Genomic DNA, 22861 nt, shown 5'->3' with positions numbered 1-22861 from the left:
AAATGAGGATGGTCCTTTCTTGTCTCTCTTCCATCTTTTGAATTCACTAGAGCCAATTGTATTTGTTGCAGGTTCGGATGCAGCCGCTGAATCCAAATGGCCCAGGTTTGGATCCTGGCTCTGCCACTTACTTGCTGTGCAAGCTTGGGCAAGTTCCTTAACCTCTCTGTGCCTCTGTTTTCTGATCTGTAAAATGAGGGTAATTATAGTAACCTACCTCATAAGGGTATTGTGAGCACTGAGTGAAGTAACACACGTAAATTGCTTAGTTAGTAAATTGACACACAGGAAGGGCTATAGGCGTTAGACGTGTTAAGATTACAAGTCTCATCCTGCTTAAAATACTTCAGGGCCTTTCAGTTGCTCTTCAAGGCATTGCATCTTCTGCCTGCCTCTCCAGCCTCATCTTACAGCACACTCCCCAGCCCTGTGTACTCCAGACACTCTGGCCTTCTTCTAGCCCCTGGAATGCACCAAGCTCCCTCCTGCCTCAGGGCCTTTGCACGTGCTGACCCCACCCCCCACCCCTACTGGGAGTGCTCACCCCAGGCCTTCTCACTGGTAATTCTTGTTCAGGTAACTGAGTCTCATCTTGAGAAAGCTCCCATGAAGACTGCCAACCCCTGTTCTACCTGCTCATGACTCCTTTATAACATTTATTACAGCTGTAGTTTTACAGATCTTTTCTTCAACAGTCTGACAACTGCCTCTCCCACTGGACTGCAAGCTCTTGGCCATCAGGGACCATGCCTGTGTTTGCCCACCCCTGTATCCCAGGACCTTGCACACTGCCTGGAGTAAGGCAGGCGGTCAGTACAGAGTGTTGAGGGGATGCTGAGTGTTAAAGAGGAGGGGATTGCTGGGGAGGGGGCAGTGGGTTCTGCCTACCCTGAGACTCCACACTCAAGGGCAGAGCCGAGGACACAGCGCTTACTGTGGGCCGGATGAGCTCCGTGGCCCCATGTCACCCTCAGCCCGCAGATCCTCAGCCAGAGCCTAATGTGACTTGTCCCTCCCTGGGAAGCCAGGCTTGGTGGACTTGGGGGGTCTTTCCTTTCTAGGTATTTATGGATAATGTCCTCGCCGCTCTCACTGCCTCAGGCCTGGCCTTGCTTGGAATTCTGTAAGCCTTTTCAATATACAGGGGATCTCCAAAAACAATTACCTTGGAATGAAGGCTTCCAGCAATGCTCAGTACAGCCTTATTCTGTGTAGCGTTTTCTCATTCCAACTGTAGCCTCCCAAAGCTTTCCAGCATTAAGTAACAATTACAGAGTTAAATAAATGCCAGCAAAGAATGTGAGGCACTATGGGGCCTGAGCAGCAGGTGAAACAAGATCTGTGCAGATGTGACCCGCAAAAGAGTAGAAAGCTGTTGGTGTAGAGGATGGCCGCCTCCCCAGGGGGCAGGACCCTGGGCGACTGGGAGGCAGGAGGGCCGTGTAAAAAAGCCGGAGAAAAAAGATCTGGAAGCTGATCAGAGATAGCATGGTGGATCCAAAAATTCAAAGGGAGCTGGGGACGTCATTTAATCTGCCGTCCCCAGAGGAGACTCATATAACGAGGAAGAGGCTGTGGAGAATGACCCGATTTGGTTTCCAAGCTGTATGGCAGTTTTTCCTTGAGTTTTCAAAGCGATGGGACAGTACCAGGCCTAAGAGGGTCCTTACGTGGATCTTCAGAGATGGGCAATCAGACCAGGGAAGCACAGTGTGTCAGTACAGCTGTGTGGATGTCTCAGGTCACCTAGGAAAGCCTACCAGGGACCAAATGTCCAGAGGCCTCTGCCTACATGGAGGTAGAACAGGCCTGACTGCTCCCCAGGCATTCCTACAACTCATCATGAGTTAAGATATTGTCTCCAGGGACTTCCCTGGTGGTCCAGTGGGTAATACTCTGCACTCCCAGTGCAGGGGGACCGGGATCGAGCCCTGGTCGGGGAACTAGGTCCTGTATGCATGCCGCAGCTCAGACCCAGCGCAGCCAAATAAATATTCTTTTAAAAAGATATCGTATCCAGAGGTCCCTGTTGAGATTCTCAGCATCATCAAGTTCATCATAATCATCATCATCACTATCATTATCATCCTAACAGCAAACATTTATCAGGTACTTACTTTGAGCCAGGCCCCATGCTCAGCATTTACAAGCATCATCTCATTAACTTTCTTAGTAATTCTGGGAAATGGGTACTATTATTATCCCCACTTTACAGATGAGCAAACTGAGGCTCAGAGAGGTTACATGACTTTTGCCCAAGGTCACAAAACAGGTAAGTAAGTAACAGAGTCCAGACAGGTCTGTCCCATGCTGAAGGCTAAGTCTCAGCCACCCTCTCTACTGCCTTCATAGTCCCAGATAGGTGTGGCAGGACTCTACAGTGTGCAGCGTTTATAGGGCTCTTCCACACCCATCATCTCTTCTTGACTCTCACATAATACTGATAGGCAGGCATTGCCCCATTGTATAGCCTGGTAAACTGAGTCCCAGAGAGCGTAAGTGAGTTGCTATGGGCATTTGGTCAGCAAAAGGCAGAGCAGGTCTTCTGACCCGCCCCACCCTCTCATTAGCTGGTCTCCATGTGAGGGAGGGGCTCCAGGAGGATGGGGCAGGGCTGAAGCTGTGGAAGTCTGCCCAGGGCGCTGGGGCACTGCTGAGGGGAAGGGAGAGAATTGGGCCCAACAGGGGGCAGCAGATGTCTAAAAGAGGAGGAGAGGGAGACAGAGGAAAGCTTTGTTGCTTCAGGTCTTTCAGGATCTGGCACCGCGGGCAGAGGCCTCCCGGGTGGCATCTCAGGGAAGCACAGGGTGGGTGCAGCAGGCTCAGACAGGCACAGACCAGAGCCCTGCTGTGAATTCACTGTCTTCCTCCCAGCCAGGCCCCACATCCAGGAGAAGGGCAGCGGCCACCCCAAGCCTTCAGGTTCTGATAGTGAGGGTAGCAGTCGCATGACCCCTATTTAAACCCAGGAGGCGAAGAGTAGTATGTTTTGAAAGTCACCTCCAGGCTGCCTGCAGCCTGCCCTCCCCTCGGAAATTCCACTAACATCCAGGAGATAAAAGAGGGGATCTCTCAGAGGCAGAACACAAAGCTCTTCAAAGAACACTTTCAATCAGAAATGGGAAGAGGAGAGAGGTCTTTCTCTCAGAGAGAATGTATTTATAAACCCGTGCGTGCGTGCACACACACACACACACACACACACACCAGCAACCAGGAACATCGTGATGCTAATAGAGCTCTGTGCATGTTCCCTTTTCCCAGTCTCTCTTCCTTCTCTGGCTCCGGGGGTCCTACCCTTTTCTGGACTCCCAGCCCCCAGGGCTGCACTTCCAGATCTGCTCTCTCCACATGGTGTGGTATCTTCCTGACCTTTCTGGCCTCTTCTCCGCCTTGGGTGCTACTCTTTGCTGACTAGTCTGTAAACAGTTTCCTCCTCCACCTCTCTGAGGCATTCAATTCTGGAGACCGCTATCATCTCCTTGAACAAATAGGGGCCAGTTAAACGAAGCTCCTCCCCTCCTAGCCCTGCAAAATGAAAGCCTGGGATTTTAGAGCAGGAAAAGAGCTTGGAGAGCATCTGACTGAACTCTCATTTCAGAGTGGAGGAAACTCAGGCCTGGAGAGTGGAATAACTTGCCCAAGGTCACACTGAGTTTGTGGCCCAGCTGTGACGAGAGCCAGGTCTTCTGACTTCCCGTCTGTGGCTCTTTCCACTGGAGGGCACAGCCATCCCCAGCGAGTGACCAGAGATGCAGAAGGGCTGGGGTGAACTGTCATGGTGCCTGCTCTTCCCTTGGCCTGCCACGCCCACAATTGCTAGCATTTTTTGCAGCCACACCGCTTCGGTCATTAGTTTGATTTTGTGGCACATGATCTCCGCATCTAAGTCTGCTTTATAGCACAATGTCTTTTTAACTAAGGTGAAAGAAAAGGCATGCACGCCTTTTGGAATAACCTGCTCCCACCAGGTTGTTGCTGGTACCCCAGGGTGCATTGAAGCCAAGGTACCTGATTACTGTTCTCTACTGAGTCGATGAAAAATAAAAAACAACCAGTACATAACCTCCGCGGTTTCTCCTAGCTTCTCTTCCCTCTTTCCCTGCCTCCCCTGCCCCCAGCTTACTCTTGAGCAGGGGACAAAGGAGAGAGAGATGGGCGGCGGGGCAAGGAGGCAACAGTTTCTACAGGAGACAGTTTTCCTGTTTGGCCCAGTTTGGGGAGGTGTCTGTTTGTGAATAGACAGAAGCGCCCTGTCCGAGCCTGGGGCAGACTCTCTCCCAGGGGGTGTGGTCCTGCTCCTACCCAGGAACGCGCCCTCCTGGGACGCTGTCCATTTCCAGCTTTCTCTCCATATGGAATTGTTTCATCATAATGTCATCGCTGACGAACTTTTATAAACTTGTGAAATGATTTCCAAATTGCAATCCAAAGTTTGCCCTTTTGGGAAGAAGGCTGTGGCGAGGGGTTGAGGGGGAAGAAATTTGAGGATAGAGTTGTTGATTTTGGTTACTTGGTTTGGATAGATCTATTTTTTTTTAATAACCAGAGAAAGGACGGGATGCTGTGGTTACCTCTTGCCCGTCTTGTCAGTTTTCATTTTTCTACCCTTTTCTTCAGTTCGTTCACTCCAACCCATTTAACTCTTGTCTCCTCCTCCCAAGGTCCTTGCAGGGCTTGGCTGCTGATTGGCTGCACACGGGGGACCAGCATTGCACCTGCTGCGCCTTTGTGGTTGATTTCTGTTGCTTTACATGTGTGCCCGTGAGAGGAACTCAGGTCAGGGCCACCATCATTGAGGGAGGGGCTGAAGTTCTGAAAGGCCCCAACAACTCTCTGAAGGGTCCTCCAAATGAAGGCACTAACAATCTTCTAATCAAACTCCACTCTCTCCTCCAGGCTTGATTCACTTGACAGCAGTCATCAACACTCTCTCAGAGAAATACAGAATGAACCCAATGAGTCATTCACATTTTTCATTTTTTATTAAAAATCTCTTACATCTGCAATCTAGTCTCTTTTAAGCCTGGCCTCGCTTTGTAAGGCCCTAAGTTGTTAGCCGATGCCGGATCGTGTGGCTGCTTTAGCATGAATTGGGGTGGGGGATTGGGGCTGAGATGAGAAGAAACTGATCTTTGCCAATGGATGTATTCTTCTTGTACACAACTCATAAATCCCCTTGTGCGTAAAATGAGGGTGGCATGTCTCTCTCCTTACTTCCTTTGCAATGATATAGGAAGAATCGTGCACGTGTGTGTATGTGCCTGTGTGTGCGCGCGTGTGTGTGTGTGTACTTATTCAGAACTGATTGGCCTGTTTGTAGATTGTTGGATACCTCACTTTTCCTCATTTCTTTCTCCATCTTTTGTATCAACTGATCCACCAGAATTAGGAGTTAAGGAAGCTGAAATGTAAACCTCGATAGAGACCAGTCTGAGATACATGCCTAGGTTATAAAACATGGTTCTTAAATATCAGTATAAGTCAGAATCACCTGGGCAACTTGTCACAAATGCAGATTCCCGGGCCCCACGACCAGAGTCTGATCCAGGGGGTCTGGGATGAGACTCAGGAATTCACATTTTAATAAGCCCTTTATTCTTTAATATTCTTATTCTTTAATAAGAATAAGGTGATTCTGATGCTGGTGGTCCTATACCACATTTTGAGAATCACTTGCAGAGAATTGCTGGGAAGGATTCTGGCACTGTCTAAACCCCACATCCTTGGTTTACAGATGAGATTAAGGAAGCCAAGAGAAGTGAAATGACTAGCCTATGCTAGTTAGCTAGTTAGGGCAGAGTATGGCCAGAACTGAACGCCAGCTCTGGGCCTTTCCCACCGCCCCATGTATAGGGGAGCAGGCCAATAGGTAGTAAGCTTGCTTTGCAACAGTGTGGATTGAAATTAAACACAAGGAAGAACTTCCTGACAGAGAGGTGTACTGAGGAAGCTGACAGCATCTCCTTTCCCAGGAAACCTTAATTCAGGCCAGACTTCCATCAGGTGTGGGCACTTGAGGTACACGGCAGGGGCAAAGAGAAAAGAAGGAAACATCTGGTGATTTTGCATGAAAGGGACCAGAGACCCTTCTTTGAGTTCTGCTGTGGCACCTGGATTTTAACCTTGACTGAAACATAAGGCCAGTGGTCCAGGAAGCCTGAGGTGAGGTCCTACCTCTGACAAGGACAAAGTTTGTGATGTTGGGCCCCTTGCTCAATTTCTTGGCCTTTATTTCCTGGGGTTGCATTAGATTGCCTCTAATTTCCAGGGTGCCATCATTTTTATCTTTCATTGTAACTCCCTCACCAAAGTGCACACAGCAGAGGGACTCTGTGAAGTTTTGTTGTTCAACAAGTTAATCAGCTGAATAAAAAATTACTCAGTATTGAGTATCCAGAAGTTCTATCTGCCAGTTCTCCCTCGCCTAGGGCATTTAGAGTCTGTCTGAACAGTCAGTAGTGATCCCCCCTTTTTATACTAATTTATATATTTAAAGGGGTCTAACCTCAAATGAACATGAGTTACAGCTTCAATATCCATGTCTTTTCATGAGTGATCGTTCAGACCTCTGGCTACTTAGGGTCAGTCCCCAGGCAGAGAAACCAGACCAGAGAAACATCTCCCCATTAGTGACGGCCTCTGGTCACAAGTCCCTGTGCCCCCATCTCATGTGGCCACCCCCCTGATGATCTCCGTCTGTTCCTTTCAGAAAGCAGATCTGGCCGTGGCAGGCCTCACCATTACGGCTGAACGGGAGAAGGTGATTGATTTCTCAAAGCCATTCATGACTCTGGGAATTAGCATTCTTTACCGAGTTCATATGGTAAGAGATTTATTTTATAAGCATTTATGGCATTAAAGTTATTTGCATGCAAACACTGAGTTATATGGTAATAATGAATGACTCACAGAAATATTTAGATTTCAAGACTTAAATGCAAATGTGCTGGGCTATTTTTTCCCCCATCAGCTGCAAAGACTTGCAAACAGGAGGAATGGAAAAGTCACACTTGTGGGCTTTCCAGTAAAAACTGCTTCTGCCTCACTGAATAGGGAAGGCCAAGAATGATCATTCAACCCTTGGTTCGTAGTGTGTTGGTGATCGGCCCCATGGGTCACTCTGCTTCCTCCTAGGGGGTGGGTCCCCAGCCCAGATAAGTCACCCCGGACTTCTCAAGGCCTTCAGCAACTGTCAGGTCCACCTCTGTTCACTCTGAGCATTGCATCTGGTGAGGCAATGCAGACCCCCTCTCTTGATTATCTGTACTGGGGGATAAAGAGCAGATACTGTAATGTCATTTATACCTGGCCTGTTCCCTCTTCTGCATTCCTTACAAAAAAAGACTTCTCTGGTTAGGTGGCTAGAGTCAGTATAAAAATGAGTTTCAGAAAGCTCCCCCATGGGCACCAGAGGATGGACATGATGTCCAAGTTACTGGCTGGTGGGGGGAGCATCAGGAGAGGGGAGATATACCCTCATCCAAACTGGCTCTAAGTACACAGCTACTATATGGATTTCCCCAATGGTCCAGTCACTTTAGGCGTCCAAGGTCAGGCCAACATGGTGTATTCCAGCACCTGGCACCACAAGGCTGCCCAACAGGGAAGGACCCAAGAGCTCACCCCACATGCCTGCTGAGGAAGTGACCCTCCAGCTTCTGATCTCAGCCTTGGAGAAGGGGGATTATCTGTATTTGCAGCCTCAGCCTGGCAGCTGCCAGGGCATCAGGAGCTGTGGCCCGTTTTTGCAGGAGGAAGGTCTTCTTGTAGAGCCCACTCAGGCAGCTCCGAAGAGCCCGGTTCTGGGCTGGACCTCAGCGTCCATCATGACCCCTGCCCGACTTGGAAAAAGAGGCCAAATCATCTGGAAGAAGAGACAGCCTCAAAATCCCAAGCTCTCCAGGCTAAGACAGAAAGAAATGGGAAGATTTGGTCACAGTCAATGCTGTGACGGATGTGTCTGTCTTGTGAGTGAAGGGGGATTTTGATCCCTCCTCCCCTCCTTTCCATGACAATAACTCCCATTCACTGAGCGCCTCGTATGTGCCAGATACTCTTCAGGCCCCTGTGATGTGGGCTGTTGTTATGGATTGAATTGTGTCCCCTCCAAAGCTGTGTTGAAGTGTTAACCACCCCCCCAGCCCTGTGAATGTGACCTTATTTGGAAACAGCGTCTTTGCAGATAGAATCAAGTTAAGGTGAGGTCATACTGGAACGGGGCAGGGCTAATCCAATGACTGGTGTCGTTATAAAAAGTGGGAAATTTGGACATAGGCATACGGGGGAGAAGACCTTGTGAATTTGGAGGCAGACTGGAGTGATGCATCTACAAGCCAAGAGACGCCACGGATTGCCAGCTGCCACCAGAAGCTCGAAGAAGACAAAGAAGGACCCTCCCGTAAAGCCTTCAGAGAGAGCATGGTCCTTGACACCTTGATTTTGAACTTCTAGGCTCCAGAGCTGTGAGACAATACATTTCCATTGTGTTAAGCCCCCCAGTCGGTGGTACCCTGTTATGGCAGCCCTCGTGAATGAATACAGTCGACTTGTTCTTATTTTAGAAATGAGGAAACAGTGGCAATCAGTTCTAAAAACATGGCCAAGCCCACGCACCACTTAATGTAAGAGCAGAGTTCAAACCCAGGATGGTGTGGTGAGAGCCTGTGCTCTCTCTGTGACACCAGGAAGCCACCCGCCTTGTGTGACCTGTGCATAACTTGTGCATAACTTGTAAGTGAGGCTCTCTGTGCCCCTGTTCTCAGTTGGTCCTCAGGGCTGTTCTTTGAGGAAAGAAGGAAGATGTTATAATTCCCATCTTACACATGAGGAGACCAAGGTCACCTCTGGAGCTGGGCCTGGAATCCAGGTCTCCTGACTCTTGGGACAACGTTCTTGTCATCATTACGTCTATTGGTACCCCCGAGGCAGCTTTCCAGCCAGTGCTGTTTCTTGAGCCTGCCCCACTGTGTCCCCCCACCCAACTGAGCCTTGAGGGAGGATCCAAAAGAAGTGGAGACACACAGCCTTTCTGCTGTGGCCAGACCACGTGACAAGGCTCTGGCCTTGATTTCTTGATTAAGGCCAACGGCGCTAGAGCTCCACTCGTGACCCGATGGGCCAAGAGGAACCACATGGGTGAAGGCACGCCATCCCAAGTGTTTCCACCCACTGGGAACATCTGTTGCTAGGCTACCGTCAACCACCCAGGACACGATTGTCCTGAATATCAACTCTGGCCAGAACCAAACTCCAATTCTCCGATCCTCTGGGCAATCTTAATTGGATCATTGGCCAAATGTTTCCTACCACCTGCAAACCTATAATTGTATGAGCTCCCCTGCATTAGTTCTGGGATGTGAAGTTTTATGTGTCAGCTCAGCGAGGCTCTAATGCCCAGATGTTTGGTCAGCCCCTAGTCTAGATGATACTGTGAGGGTATTTTGTAGATGCGATTAGCATCTACAATCAGCTGATGTTAAGGAAAGGAGATGACCCTTGATAATATGGGTGGTCCTCATCCAATCAGTTAAAAGACCTTGAGAATAAAAATGGGTTTCCCAAAGCAAAAGGAATTCTGTATCAAGACTATCACGTAGAAATCTTGTCTGAGTTTCCTGCCCTACAGATTTGGGACCTACCAGCTCCTACAATCACATGAGCCAATTCCTTGAAATAACTCTCTTTACATACACACACACACACACACGCACACGCACACACGCACATACCCCCCCTCCTGGTTCTCTCTGTCTCTCTGGAGAACCTAACCCACACAGCTCCCCTCTCTGGTCAGCATTCCTCCCCTCTCCCCACCTCCTTACTGAGACACTAGTGTGCCACACGGCTGCTCAGATCTGATTTCTAACAGGGGGCCAAGCTGAGTAAAAATTGAGTGCTGGCGTGGGCAGCTCACACTAAGCAGAACTGACAGTTTATGCATTTATTCAACAAATATTTATTGAGTGCATTCTGTGTATGAGGCAGAATGCTTAGAAAGTACCAAAGGGTGAGCTGGGGAGAGAACAATCCTGAATCGATTAAATCAGGGGAGATCCAGTGAGAACAAGTCTGAGATGAACTTCACAGAATCTGAAACAAAAGAGGCATCAGCAGGAACAGCTAATACCAAAGGGTAGCCCGGCAGAGTTCACCATGAACGCCAAAATCTAAAACTACACAGAGAAACTCTCTCTGATACAATAGTGTTTAGTTGATGAAATTGAAGTTGAATGCTGGGTGTTTATTATTTTGTGAATTGTCTCTGATTGATAGTTCTCTGTGAGCAAAAATATGGTTCATTTAATTTCATTTATAATCTATAATGACCTAGAATCTCTTAGCTCTATGTCTCAGGTCACCTGAGTCAGGAGTGATTGTTACTGAAAAGTGAGCATCTGGTGATAATCAAACCTGTGTGCAAAAGTAAAAATAATTAACACAAAGTATAAATGCCTAGTTAGAAATTCTTCAAAACCTTCCAAGATAACAAGTGGTGGCAGGTATGTCTCTGAAGCCTAAAGATAACCAGAAATAATTTGTGAATTTCCAGCAATCTCAGATTATCTAGGTTCTTTCATGAATGTGGATCATCACAAGTTGATTATGGGATATTTCCCTTCCTCCCAACCTTGGGGCATAATCTGTTTTTGCCCAGGCATCTCCAGGGCCAAAATCAGAAGAATGTTTTGCTCTTTTGACCTCTACTCCCTGCCACTCAGAGGCTGACTAAGGATTCTGGCTTTGGCATTTGTTACTGTCCATCCCTCTCGCTTATTAAAACTCTCTCTGTTCCTAGCATCCAAGTCACCATTTTCTCCCGCTCTTCCTCCTGCCTCTCTGATTATTGCCTCTTCCACCATTTCCGTTGCTTCCTCTCTCTCTCTCTCTCTCTCTGTCTCTGTTTGCCTCTTAAATGTCCGTGGCCCTTTTCTATTCTCACTCTCCCAACTCTCTGCCTGGATAATCTCACCCTTTCCCAAATCTATAAATCTAACCCTGACTGCTCCCCTAAATTCCAGAAGCATATTTTAAACACATTACTAAGACGTCCCCACCTGGATATCTCAGAGGCACCTCAAAAACAGTGACACGAACTTCATTCGGTATATTCCTCCCTCCCCTCCTCTGCCCCATCTCAGGTAACGCCATCTCCATCCAGCCACCTGAGCTGTCCATCACTCCTCTTTCCTCACATGGTCAGTTGGTCCGCTCACGTCCTAAATAGTCCTCAGATATACTCTCTGTCTCCGCTTAATCTGCCTTGGTTCAGGCTCTCCTCATCTCTAACCTCAACTGCTGCCATTCCGGTGGCCTGTATCCTCCTTGAGGGCAGGTGTTTCTTATCCATTACTGTATCCCCATCAAAGGGCCACTGTTATTGTAAGCACTCACCAAGAAGCAGTGGAGTGAAAATCATGGACTCTGGAGCCAGACTGCATGGGTTTATTCCCAGATCTGACACTCACTGGCTGCAGGGCCATGTGTCTCAGCTCACTCATCTGTAAACATGGGTTGTCATGCGCATTTAATGAGGATACATATGTAATGCACTTACAACAGCGCCTGACGTGTGCACAATAAAGTGGTAGTTATTACATTTTTTATGGAAGTGTAGTCGGTTTATAATGTTTCAGGTGTACAGCAAAGTGATTCAATTATATATGTAATTGAATATAGTTGAGATGGTGAATATAGTTCCTTGTGCTATACAGTAGGTCCTTGTTATTCATCTATTTTTTATATAGTAGTGTGTATCTATTAATCCCAAATTCCTAATTTATCCCTTCCCCCAGTTATTACATTTCATAAATGTATGTGAATTTCTCCCCACTGTCATCTGTCCTCAATCCATCCTGCAGCCTGAGAGTTGTTTTATTTTATTTATTTATTTGTATTTTTTTCACAAATGTAATCATATCAGCTTCCGACTTAGAATCATTCACTGGCTGCACATCACTTGCGAGGAAAAGTCCAACCTTCTTAGCATGGAGAATAAAAGCCGATCTCTCCTGTTCCACTTCCATCTCTTTGCTGCAGGCACCTTCATCCTGTACTGCTCACTCCTTTGCCCATCATGTCAGCCTCTTCCTGTCTTCTTATCTAGATTCATGCTCATCTTCTTGTCCCTCAACTGTCTAACAAGGTCTTCCCTGGCCTTTAATACCCAGCTCAAATGGCACGTGTCAAATGTGACTCCCCTAGATGGAGCTGATTGCTTCTTTCTCTGAGCTGCTGCCCTCTGCCTGTACCTCTATAACAACATTTATATGCTGCGTTATATTACTCTTTGTTTATCTCTCTCTCCCTAAGTAGATCCTAGTGGGAGATACACTGGGGAGAAGGTACCCTCTTACCAGACCATACATTTTTTTAAATTCAACTATAGTTGATTTACAATGTTGTGTTAGTTTCTGGTGTACAGCAAAGTGATTCAGTTATGCATATGTACATATATATTCTTTTTCATATTCTTTTCCATTATGGTTTATTACAGGATACTGAATATAGTTCCCTGTGCTATACAGTAGGACTTTGTTGTTGATCGATTCTATATATAATAGTTTGCATCTGCTAACCCCAAGCTCCCAATCCAACCCTCCCCCGCCCCCCCCTCCCCTTGGCAACCAGAAATCTGTTCTCTATGTCTGTGAGTCTGTTTCTGTTTTGTCGGTAAGTCCATTTGTGTCACATTTTAGATTCCACATATAATTGATATTGTATGGTATTAGACCATAAATTTTTATGATATGATTTTTGGTATGGAAAATGTCTCATCCTAAACATGCGATATTTACTTGATAAGTACAGAGGGAAGAAAGGAAGGGGGGAGGGAGGGAGGGACCTGTGATTCTGCAGGCAGTGACCACCACTTCCCTTGGGGGCTCACGGTCGAGCAGCACTGACCCCCAGGAGCCTGGCTTCTGCCAGGAGACCCAGTATTCCAGGCAGCAGGATGAGTGACCCAATTGGATTTCTTTCTACTTTCTGGCCTTTACCCTATTGGCCTTGAGAACAAAAAGCGAGGGTAGGCAGATGTTGGGGCAGCTCAGACCCATCTTGTGCTCAGGCCTGGTCGTGGCGGCCACCTGAACCCATGGCTCCCTCCCTCCCTGATGCCTGCACATACCACAGACAGCATAGCACCGACCTGAGAAGGCATGGGAACCCCTGGCTGGGGCCAGATGAGCTTCCAGGCCATACATGGAGGATTCAGCCTTTAGAATCTGGGGTGTCCCCTGGTACTGCAAAGATAGGAGTCAAACGACTGGACATCTGAAGTTCAAGACTCTCTTGATTTCCTTGGCATATTAGCTCATTTCTTCTTATTGAGAAGTTCAGTATTTAGCATAGCAATGTAACCCCAAGGGCATTTTGCAGTTCAGGGTTTTATAGAATTGATGCATTTTGCAGTCCAGCGTTCTATAGAATTGATGCATACTATAAGCTCCCAAATATCTGTGAATGGAAGAGAAAAGAGCATAGAAAAACAAAACCATTCACATTTGATATTAGAGTATATCATGTAGTTTTCTCTCTCTCTTTTTTTCTGCAGCAGCAATTTCCCTAATGATGTTTTTGCTCAGATTAATATTAAAGTAAGTTTGTATGCCTCAAGCACACACTGACTGCTGAAGCAAAGCCTTATCAGAGCGTGCCAGAAACCAACCTGGGATTTGACATTGGCACATATAGCCCCCAAATGATAATCAAGTTTAGAAAATTCAGTGTCAATATATTCAAGGAGGTTGGGTGTCTGTCCAGGATATTTGTATGTTGACTAACATCATCTGGCACCTCTTTATTCATGAAGCACTTTCACGTACAGTCTCCGGTTTAGTACAGCAATCCCCCGAGGCAGGTAGTAGGATTCCTATTTTGCACAGAAGGATTCTGAGGCCAGTCGTGGCTAGTGGTGCAGTGGAAAGAGGAAAGAGAGTGCAATGGTGGGGTGGCATGGAACCCAGGTTTTCGATCTCCAAGTCCATACATTTCCAATTATCTATCTCTACGCTACGGTACAGTAGGTATATTTCTCTGTGTCAAGGTCATGTGTTAGGTGATCTTTCAAGATCCCTTCTAATCAGAGGATACTATCTATGATTCCATATAGTGTCCTAAGCCAGCCAGAACATCTAAGGCTCCCTTGAAAATGTGAATTTACTATTTTCCCCTCCAATGTCCTGCTCCACCTTTGAATAGCAAATGTGAAAGTTTCACACTCTGTTCTTTTTCTCTTCTTAACTCTTGGCTAGAGTCTTCTCTCTAAACAAAAGTAAAAACAAACAAACAAACAAAAAACAGACAGAAAAAAAGCAGACAGTGATTAAAAAGTGAGCAAGAAATAAATGTCAACATTAAATTAATGCCTGGCATTTTTGCTGGATGTATTAGTTGTTTTTCAAGAAGGTCTGTTTCATCTCAGAAAGACTGTCTAGGAAAATGGAGAACAAAGCTAAGTAAACCAGCGAATCATTTCTAATACTGCTTAATACTCTGTTATAAGAAAACAGAAAATGAATAAAGTTCTATTCCTTAAAGCTAAGTAACATGATAGCCCATATAATGGAAATATGGTTCCCTGAATGTATAATCATGTTCATATTGGTTATTTATTGAGTGCTCCTCTCTCAAGAAGTTCAAGGATTTTATCAACATTACTTTAGTAGTTCTCACATCCCCCCCTTCATGTTGATTGTGGTGTCCCATTTTCTGGAAGAAGAAAATAGCACCAGAGAAGCTGAGTGGCTCACCTAGGATCACTCAGCAAGTCAAGGTCAGGGCCAGGTTTAGAACTTAGGTCTTCTCATGCCAGATTTCCAATCAGCAAAGTGAAAATAGATATGCCAGCATCTGGGTTATACAGGCAACAAACCCATCTGGGTGTTTTAAGTGAAGAGGAATTAATTGCTTACTTCTTTTTTACTCTTGGAGTCAGATGTGAGAAGTGCGTGCTAAACCAAAATATCATCAAGACAATCCACTGCAGACACACTGAGGGAGGTTATCCATGGGTTCCCCGCACGGGCCAAGAAGAAATCTCCTCCTTCTACTGCTTCCAGAAAGAGTCATGGAGACCGTCTCTCTTATCTCTTTCTTTAGCCCTAAAGAGTGTTTTATTGACTATTGATGACAATGGGGAGTGGAAAGAAACCTCTCTACGAATGGCCATTTAGTTCTAAAGACTGGCAAAACTACATGGGGGACAGGATGAGCCTTTGTCATTGGCTCTGCTGGAGAGGGAGCGGATTCAGGGAAGGAAGAGAGTTGATATCACTGGTTTGTGTGTAGGAAATGGTGATGAGGGTACACAGCCCTTACACAGACACAGGAGAACCTGCTGCACACCTGAGCCACTCTGTCTTGACTTTTTGGGGAAGGCTGAGGTGGAACTGAGTTCCAAAGATTGCAATCACTGGCTTCTAAGGGCCAGCCTTCCAGAAGAGAGCCTGGTATTACCCTAATCGCTTCCCTGGAGAGCCCTGGGGGAACCCTTATGACTCATGTATTATAACCCATAGAAACTCCAGGAGTTATGGAAAGCGACTGTGGCCAGATGGCATTCTCCCTCCAAGCATCTTTAGCATGTGCTCCTATAGGACACAAAATAGTATTTCTTGTCCATTGAGGGAGAGTCAATATAAAAGGAAGTTCCCTCTTTTGTCATATACCATCTCCCTGCACCCCCTTCACTCATGGCTACCATTAGGCAGAGGGGGAGCAAACACTTATATAGCACTTACTGTGTGTTAAAACAACCCAGGAGGTAGGTTTTATTACTACCCCCATGTTACAAAAGAGGAAATGGAGACCCAGAGAGGTTAAGTAACTTGCACAGGGACACATAATTGTACGTGGTACAACCAGGATTCAGTCCTGGGCAGGCTGACTCCAGAGTCTGTGTTTTAATTCACTGCCTGCCCTGAATTACGTGGCTCTGGTGTCCTTATGCATTTGGCTCCAGACTCTGGGAAAGCAATTACTTCCTTACTATAATGTCATTTCTTCGAGTACATAGAGAATGAAGTATCAGTGAGTTCACAGATTTTCTTTATGGATAAGAGGAATTTTCAACGGGCAAGGGGAGATTAGTACCACTTCATAGCTCCATGCACAGCTCCAAACATTCACAGGGCCTCACCATGCAGGGATTGTGACCATTTGGTGACCAGCCCAGTCTCTTTCACCATCAGATGGCATCAATGATGCTGTCTCTGATGTGGTCAGTCTGAAGCACAGTACAAAAGTCAAGGAACCAGTTTTCATTTTGGTGCCATCTAATTTTCCACCCCATCTGCAGGACTTGATCTGTCGTAGACATTTGGGGCATAGACTATATATAACCAGTTATCTACCTTCAAAGTGGTTGTATTCACCAGAAGGAACCAGCCCAACTTGTAGTCAACAGAGACATGTATAAGTCAGTACAAATGCCTATAAATGCAACAGAGTCACCATAAATGATGATGGGTACAAATAAATGATGTTTAGAGTACTTTAAGGGGGTGAGACTGAGTAGGTCGGGATTCTGTTGGTATTGGGTAGAAGGCGTGGGATTAATTAAGGAGTTTATTGGAGCAAATTGCAAAGATAAAAAGGAGAGGGAGACGTGGTACAGCTGCCATTTGAAAGAAGGAGAGCATGGCATCCCTATGGCACAGTTTGACGAACGAGCACCAGAGAAATTGAAGCCATCACCAGTGATTTGAGCAAGGCACTTCATCTCCGTGGGTCGCAGTTCTTCCATCTGTCAATATGGAGAACTGGGTACTGAAATCAAGAGAACGTAGTGAAGCATTTTGAGTTCTTCAGAAGAAAAGCATCACCATCATATATCCTTTGGGTTAAGGAAAATCTATTACTAGGAAGAAATGCCTGTGGCATGTGACACCTGATTTACCCCAAGCACCAGTACTCAGATGTCTTTGGGGAAGGAAGCAATCAAAAGCATCTGCATAGAAAAAAAAAAAAAAAAAGGTAGGCGTTCAGAGCCTTACAAGTAACATACTTCTCTTTGGCATCATAAAAACAGCTTGGGCTCAGCCCAAGCCTAGGCTGCGCGAGCCCAGACCCAAATCTCAAATGACTGACCATTCCTTGCTCTTCTGGTTGGCGTCAGTCAATCACAAGTGGAATCAGATGTTGCCTTGCCAACGTGACTGATATGTTTCCAACGGAGCTCTGTTTATGTCTTGATCCTTGTTTGTGTGATGTTCTATGTTTTATAACTTGAGTCTGCAGGAATTTTTCCCATGGCTGTGCATCATTTCTTATCACCCATAACCAAATATGGCAGCTTTAAATAGTGCTGTCATTTTCCTCAGTTTCACTCATTGTGATATAATCAGGTATAGATTTCTGACATCGAGCATCTAATGGGGTTTCAGATTCAGAAAGCTACAATGAAAGATTTTTTTCTCTTGGATATCTCTCAACTGGGAGACACAGAGTGAAATAGTCATGAGCGACAGGCGTAGAATTCATGTACGTTTGCCCAGAGAAGCTCTGGGGGATAGAAGGACCCCAGGAGTGGCCCATGCTAGTGATTTCTGCTGCAGAAGGTGTATACGCATCATGAGTGCCTTCATCCCCCTTCTGGACTCACTCTATGTCTTCCTTTGTCTGCCACTGGCTCTTAGGATGAAGACAAAGACATGGTTAGCCCGTGATGGACACAAGAATGACTAACTGGGGACTCTCATTCTGCTTCTCTTGAGTCCCTCTTCCTGTTACAGAATTTACATAGTGATAGGACCAGACATACTTAAATGGCCTACTCCCCATTTCTCTCCTGTTCCCTTGGTTACTGGGCTTTGTCCCTCAAGTTGTTTTATTTTCCCAGTCAATCACTTGAGTGTTCTGTGCAGCTCAAGCATGAACGCACATGAGGCAGAGTACTTGCAATTGGTATCAAAGGGCAGTTCCCTGGTCTCAGCCTTATTGGGAGAGAAAACCAGTTTCAGACAGACCACCCAAGGGGTCACTGTCACACTGATGAAGGGCCCAAGAACAGGTGCCCCATTGGCAGAGGATAAGCTTTGACTTCTTCACTCTGTACCCTCCGGACTGTGTCCCCAAATGGGAGTGTAAAAACTGTACTCCCAAGTGCTTTGGGAATTCGCCTACTGGCTTGCTCGGAAGGGATGGAAAACCCACCAGAAGAGAAGTTGAAAATCACCCACGACTGGAGCTGTTCGAATACAAGGGGACCATGCAGCGTTGTCTCCCCCGCTCCTTAGATGCTGCATTGGGAGAGCTATTGTTACCTAGAGTTTCTCAGCATGGGCTCCATGGTCCGGCTGTCCTTGGATAACGAAAGCCCAGAAAGCTGGTTGAGATCAGTACTGGCATAGGCAGCTGCCCTTTGTGTTTCTGGGGACCCCAGTGTAAAAGTGACATACCTAGTTATTGACAGTAGGTTGTGCCATGACTCATATACTCTTGAGCTTGAAAGTTTACGTGTTTGTAGAATCCCTGAGCTTAATACTGATTTTCTGCCCTATCCGTGGACTTCCTAGATTCCTGGAATCATAAAATCATATCATTTTCAATTTAGAATGGTCTTTAGGGAGCATCTAGTCCAGTGGTTTCATAGTAAATGGAAGAAGTAAGCCTGATGCAAGACCAAGGCAGCCGCGGGGAGCTGCAGAGAGGGGCCCTGTCTTGAGTGGGCAGCTGCCACTCAGCTCCAGCTGGTTGAGAATTAGGCCCAGTGTTGCCAGATCACCCATTTTTTAAGCCAAAAATCTGGACTTTTATGTGAAATCTCCCAATCATTTAATGTTGGCAATTAATCAAAATGGGTAAGCACTGCAGGTAAACAAACAAGTTGTCTGTGGGCTGCAGGTCACCAGGGTGTCACCTTTGATCTAGTCCAGCTCCAATGGAGGCTGAAGGGGGGTGTGCACTTGCCCGAGACCACACAGCTGAAGACTGGGAGCAGGTTCTGGAACTCCTTCCTTCTCATTCTATCTCACTTTCCTACAGAAAATGCCCTGGAGCTTGGTCCTCAGCTCTCTGTTCCTGGCTCCATCCTTTGGCTCCCATGACGCTAGTCAAGCATGTCCCTGTGCTGGGGGCAAACATGTTTTCCCACAGCATCATGGTACGAGCCCTGGGCTTTGTGTCAGGAAGAGTGCATTTGAGTCCCAGCTCTTCCACTGATTAGCCGTATAATCTTGGACACATCTCTCGAGTGCCCTGGGCTTTGATTTCTTCCCTAATACAATGAAAATAAGAATCTGGGCCTCACAGCACCGGTTTGAGAAGGTCTCACTGTGCGTGAGATCACCCTGCAAACAAAAAAACCAAGGATGCCTGTCATATTAGCATCCTCATGAGAAAGAGGTGAGTGTCTGAGCGGGGGGCTAGCGCTCCATCCACCACCGCAGACATCAACAGTTCAAAAGTGCTTCAGAGCCCAAACACACTGCCCCTGGAGGATGTGGGGACGGCACATAAGGGGCACTGAGGGCTGTTCTGCTTGCCCAGCACAGAGCCTCTTTCATCCTAGGAAGTAACGAGGCCCCCCGGCTGTTCTTTTATTTCATCTGCTGAGATCAGGGCTGGGTAAGTGTTTCAGAGCAGCCCCCTCTGCACCTTCAGCCCTGTGTCATTTAAACCAATCACCCATAACCCAAGGCAATGCAATCTGGGGCCAGACCCAGGTCACCATCCCCTCTGCCCTGCCCTGCCCTTCCCAAGGGCCATGCTGACTGAATGTAGACGGTGAATCTTGTTTTTATTTCCATTTCCAGGGCCGCAGACCCGGCTATTTCTCCTTCCTGGACCCTTTTTCTCCTGGCGTCTGGCTCTTCATGCTTCTAGCCTATCTGGCCGTCAGCTGTGTCCTCTTCCTAGTGGCTCGGTACTCTCCTCTCCCCTTCCCTGTCCTCACACCGCCACCTCGTGTCCACCTCTGGGAACTGCATGGGAGGGGGTGGGGAGCCGGAGAAGGGTGGGTTGAGAAGCCCTTGGTGCCAAACCAGAGGGACGGGAGAGGGACTCAGGACCTGAACCACTCTGCCCAGCTGTTGACCTGGCACTGCCCATCCATCCATCTTTGCCCACATCCCCTACTATGCACAAAGAAGACAGGCGAGCTTGTCCAAATGTGCTTCTGCGCCCCTGCCTCTTACCCTTCTCGTTCCCCAGTCTCCAGCCCGCCAGCTTGTGTAGGAGCTTTGGGAGAGAGAGGAGGGGAGGAAGGTGGCAGGAAGATCACTCTGATTAAGTACCGAGCCTTTGGCAGCCCTGGCATCCGTCCTTGCCAGGATCTGCGACAAAGTGCTGAATGACGAGAAGCAGAGCCTGAAAATCTGGAGTGGGGGGCTGGAGGCCTTGGTGGCACAGGCGAGGGAGAAGGCCTCCTCTGCAGAGGGCCTGGCCCTTCCCCAGCCCGAGTCTGTCTGTGAAAACACAGCTGCCCTGTTGAATGGGGACTGCGGAGGATGGCTGACAGCAGGAGGGCAGGACAGAGAAAAGCCCTGGCAAGTAGTGCTGAGCTGAGACAAATTGTCCAGATCCGGGGTTGGGGAGAACCAGCGCCCCTGCCCCCGCCCCCGGAAACCAGAGACTGTCCCTGGGCCGAAGGAAGAAGCCGAGGAGCGTCCCAGGAAGATGCACAGAGAGGGTTGTTTCTCTCTGAGGCTAAGTTGGACCAGCCTGGGCTTCAGGAGAGCCAACTGACTATCCAGAAGCAGAACAAGCTCTTGTGGCTCCGGGTCATTCCCTCAGACCCCCGATTCCCACTCAGTGCTCAGCTCACCACCCTGGAGGAGCCGAGACCCGCTCAGGGTGAGCTTCTAAAGGGCTGCCAGTGGCTCTGGTCCAGCGGTCTCCTCTGCCTCAGGGCCACGGAGGCGGGGCCAGATGATTCTGTAGTGAACATTCCACCTCTATGGGGTGGGGTCTTCCGCAAGAGCACGTCTATTCAGTGCTTGAGGGGAGACTGTGCACCCTCCAGTTAGAAGATGGAGCCCCGGGGGCTTCCCTGGTGGCGCAGTGGTTGAGAGTCCGCCTGCCAATGCAGGGGACACGGGTTCGAGCCCTGGTCTGGGAGGATCCCACATGCCGCGGAGCAACTAAGCCCGTGCGCCACAACTACTGAGCCTGCGCGTCTGGAGGCTGTGCTCCGCAATGGGAGAGGCCGTGACAGTGAGAGGTCCGCGCACCACGATGAAGAGTGGCGCCCGCTCGCCGGAACTGGAGAAAGCCCTCGCACAGAAACAAAGACCCAACACAGCCAAAATTAAATAAATAAATAAATTTATATTTAAAAAAAAAAAGAAGAAGATGGAGCCCCAAGGAACTGCAGGGTTCCAAACCCCGGGGCAGTTCCCAGCCTGCCCGAGAGGCATTGAATCACTCAGTCTGTGCCTCTTCCAGTGGAGATCAAAGCCAAGTTCAGGAAGTCGTCCCTGGCCCATGAGATCCAACCAAACAGGGAAAGGCCTTGCTTACAACCCGGTCGTCTTCAAAGGCTGCGGCTGCTTATGCTGCTCGGGTGCCACCCACCCCCCCTTGGGCCTGTAGGCATTGCCACTGTCAAGTATCTGTCGTCAGTGTCGACTGGCGAGGCACAGGAGCCGTCTGACACTCTCCCTGTGCACTTGGCCGCACTGCCTGCGGCTGCTGAAAGGAAACTGTCTGCCTGAGTCCTGGCTCCGCTGCCCTGCAGTTCGCTCTTGCCCCCTTTGATTGAGCCCCTGTGTGTAGTAAGCCATGGCTCTCAGGGGACCTCGGGGGCCTGCAAATGGTCTTAGGGCTTGGTTACCAGACACACACACACACACACACACACACACACACATACACGCACATGGCTGCTTCACCACGCCTGCCACAGCCTGAAGCTTTTCAATCAGCCCTGGGGGCTTAAACAGCCCCTCTTCTCTGCCCTACACACGCACACACAAACACACACACACACATGCACACACTGCCCCCTAGGATCCAGAATTAACAAAAAGATTAACCAAGAAGAAACTGTACAAAAGGTCTGATCATACATCCTATATATACATATATATATAATATCCTGTATATGTAATATCTGAGCATAAGGTAATCTGGCCCAAGGTAGTGGCTTTCAAACAGGGTTCCCCTAGCGTGGGGGCTCCTGGAAGGTTACGGAGACGTGGAGGGGCGGTGTGAAGAGGCTGGGCAGCCAGAGCTCTGGGACCTCAGCCCGTCTTCATTCAGACCAGCTCCGCTCTTCTCTTGTATATTGTACTTCTGGGTAAGATTTTAGAGGTGAAAAGATATTTGAAAACCACTGCTCTAAGGCAGCCGTTCCCAAGCCAGCTGATACCAGAGTCACACAGGGAGCTTTAAAAAGCTTGAATTTCTATGTCTGATCGTCTCCAAATATCTAGGAATGAGGCCTGGAAATCTGTATTTTTGAAGCTCACTTCCAGTGGCCCGTAGGCTTGGGAACCACCGAGGTGGAGCACCACGGGTACAAGCCAGCCCCGCAGGCCACGAAGAGAAGGAGCACGTCTTGGGGCAGGGGCCAGCGATGGCACATTGGCCTTGTATTCGGGAACAGGCGGCAGCGATGGAAACGTGGGCCAGCCCTGCAGCACGGCACATGCGCACTAGGCTGAAGGGAAGGCCGGGGGTGACGGTAACACCCTGTGAAGAGGCAGACCTGCCCTGCTCCGCACACGCCCAGACGCGTCTCTCACATCAGAGCTGGAAGGCTTTGTGTGGGAGGCAGGCTGGGGCGGAAGAGGGAGAGCCTGTGTCTGGTGGGCAGGAAGAAAGGGCATCAGAGGTACCGCTGGGAGAGAGAGGCCAGCGTGGGGCTGCGAGCGACAGTGGGAGGGAGCGCCGCCCTTCTCAACCCTGTGTGCCCGTC

At 48.2% G+C, this 22861-nt stretch overlaps 1 protein-coding gene across 1 annotated transcript in view; it reads left to right on the top strand.

Moving 5' to 3' along the window:
- The window catches only part of GRIK4 (glutamate ionotropic receptor kainate type subunit 4), a 208170-nt gene that overhangs the window by 157361 nt on the left and 27948 nt on the right, over window positions 1-22861 (top strand). Inside the window, exons 12-13 of the mRNA XM_059929277.1 lie at window positions 6713-6826; window positions 19758-19867. Coding sequence (XP_059785260.1) covers window positions 6713-6826; window positions 19758-19867 — 224 coding nt within the window. The remainder of the gene's footprint in view (window positions 1-6712; window positions 6827-19757; window positions 19868-22861) is intronic.

The sequence above is a fragment of the Balaenoptera ricei genome, chromosome 8 (assembly GCF_028023285.1).
Source record: "Balaenoptera ricei isolate mBalRic1 chromosome 8, mBalRic1.hap2, whole genome shotgun sequence".
Lineage (NCBI taxonomy): Eukaryota > Metazoa > Chordata > Mammalia > Artiodactyla > Balaenopteridae > Balaenoptera > Balaenoptera ricei.
This window is presented reverse-complemented; position numbering and strand designations above follow the sequence as displayed.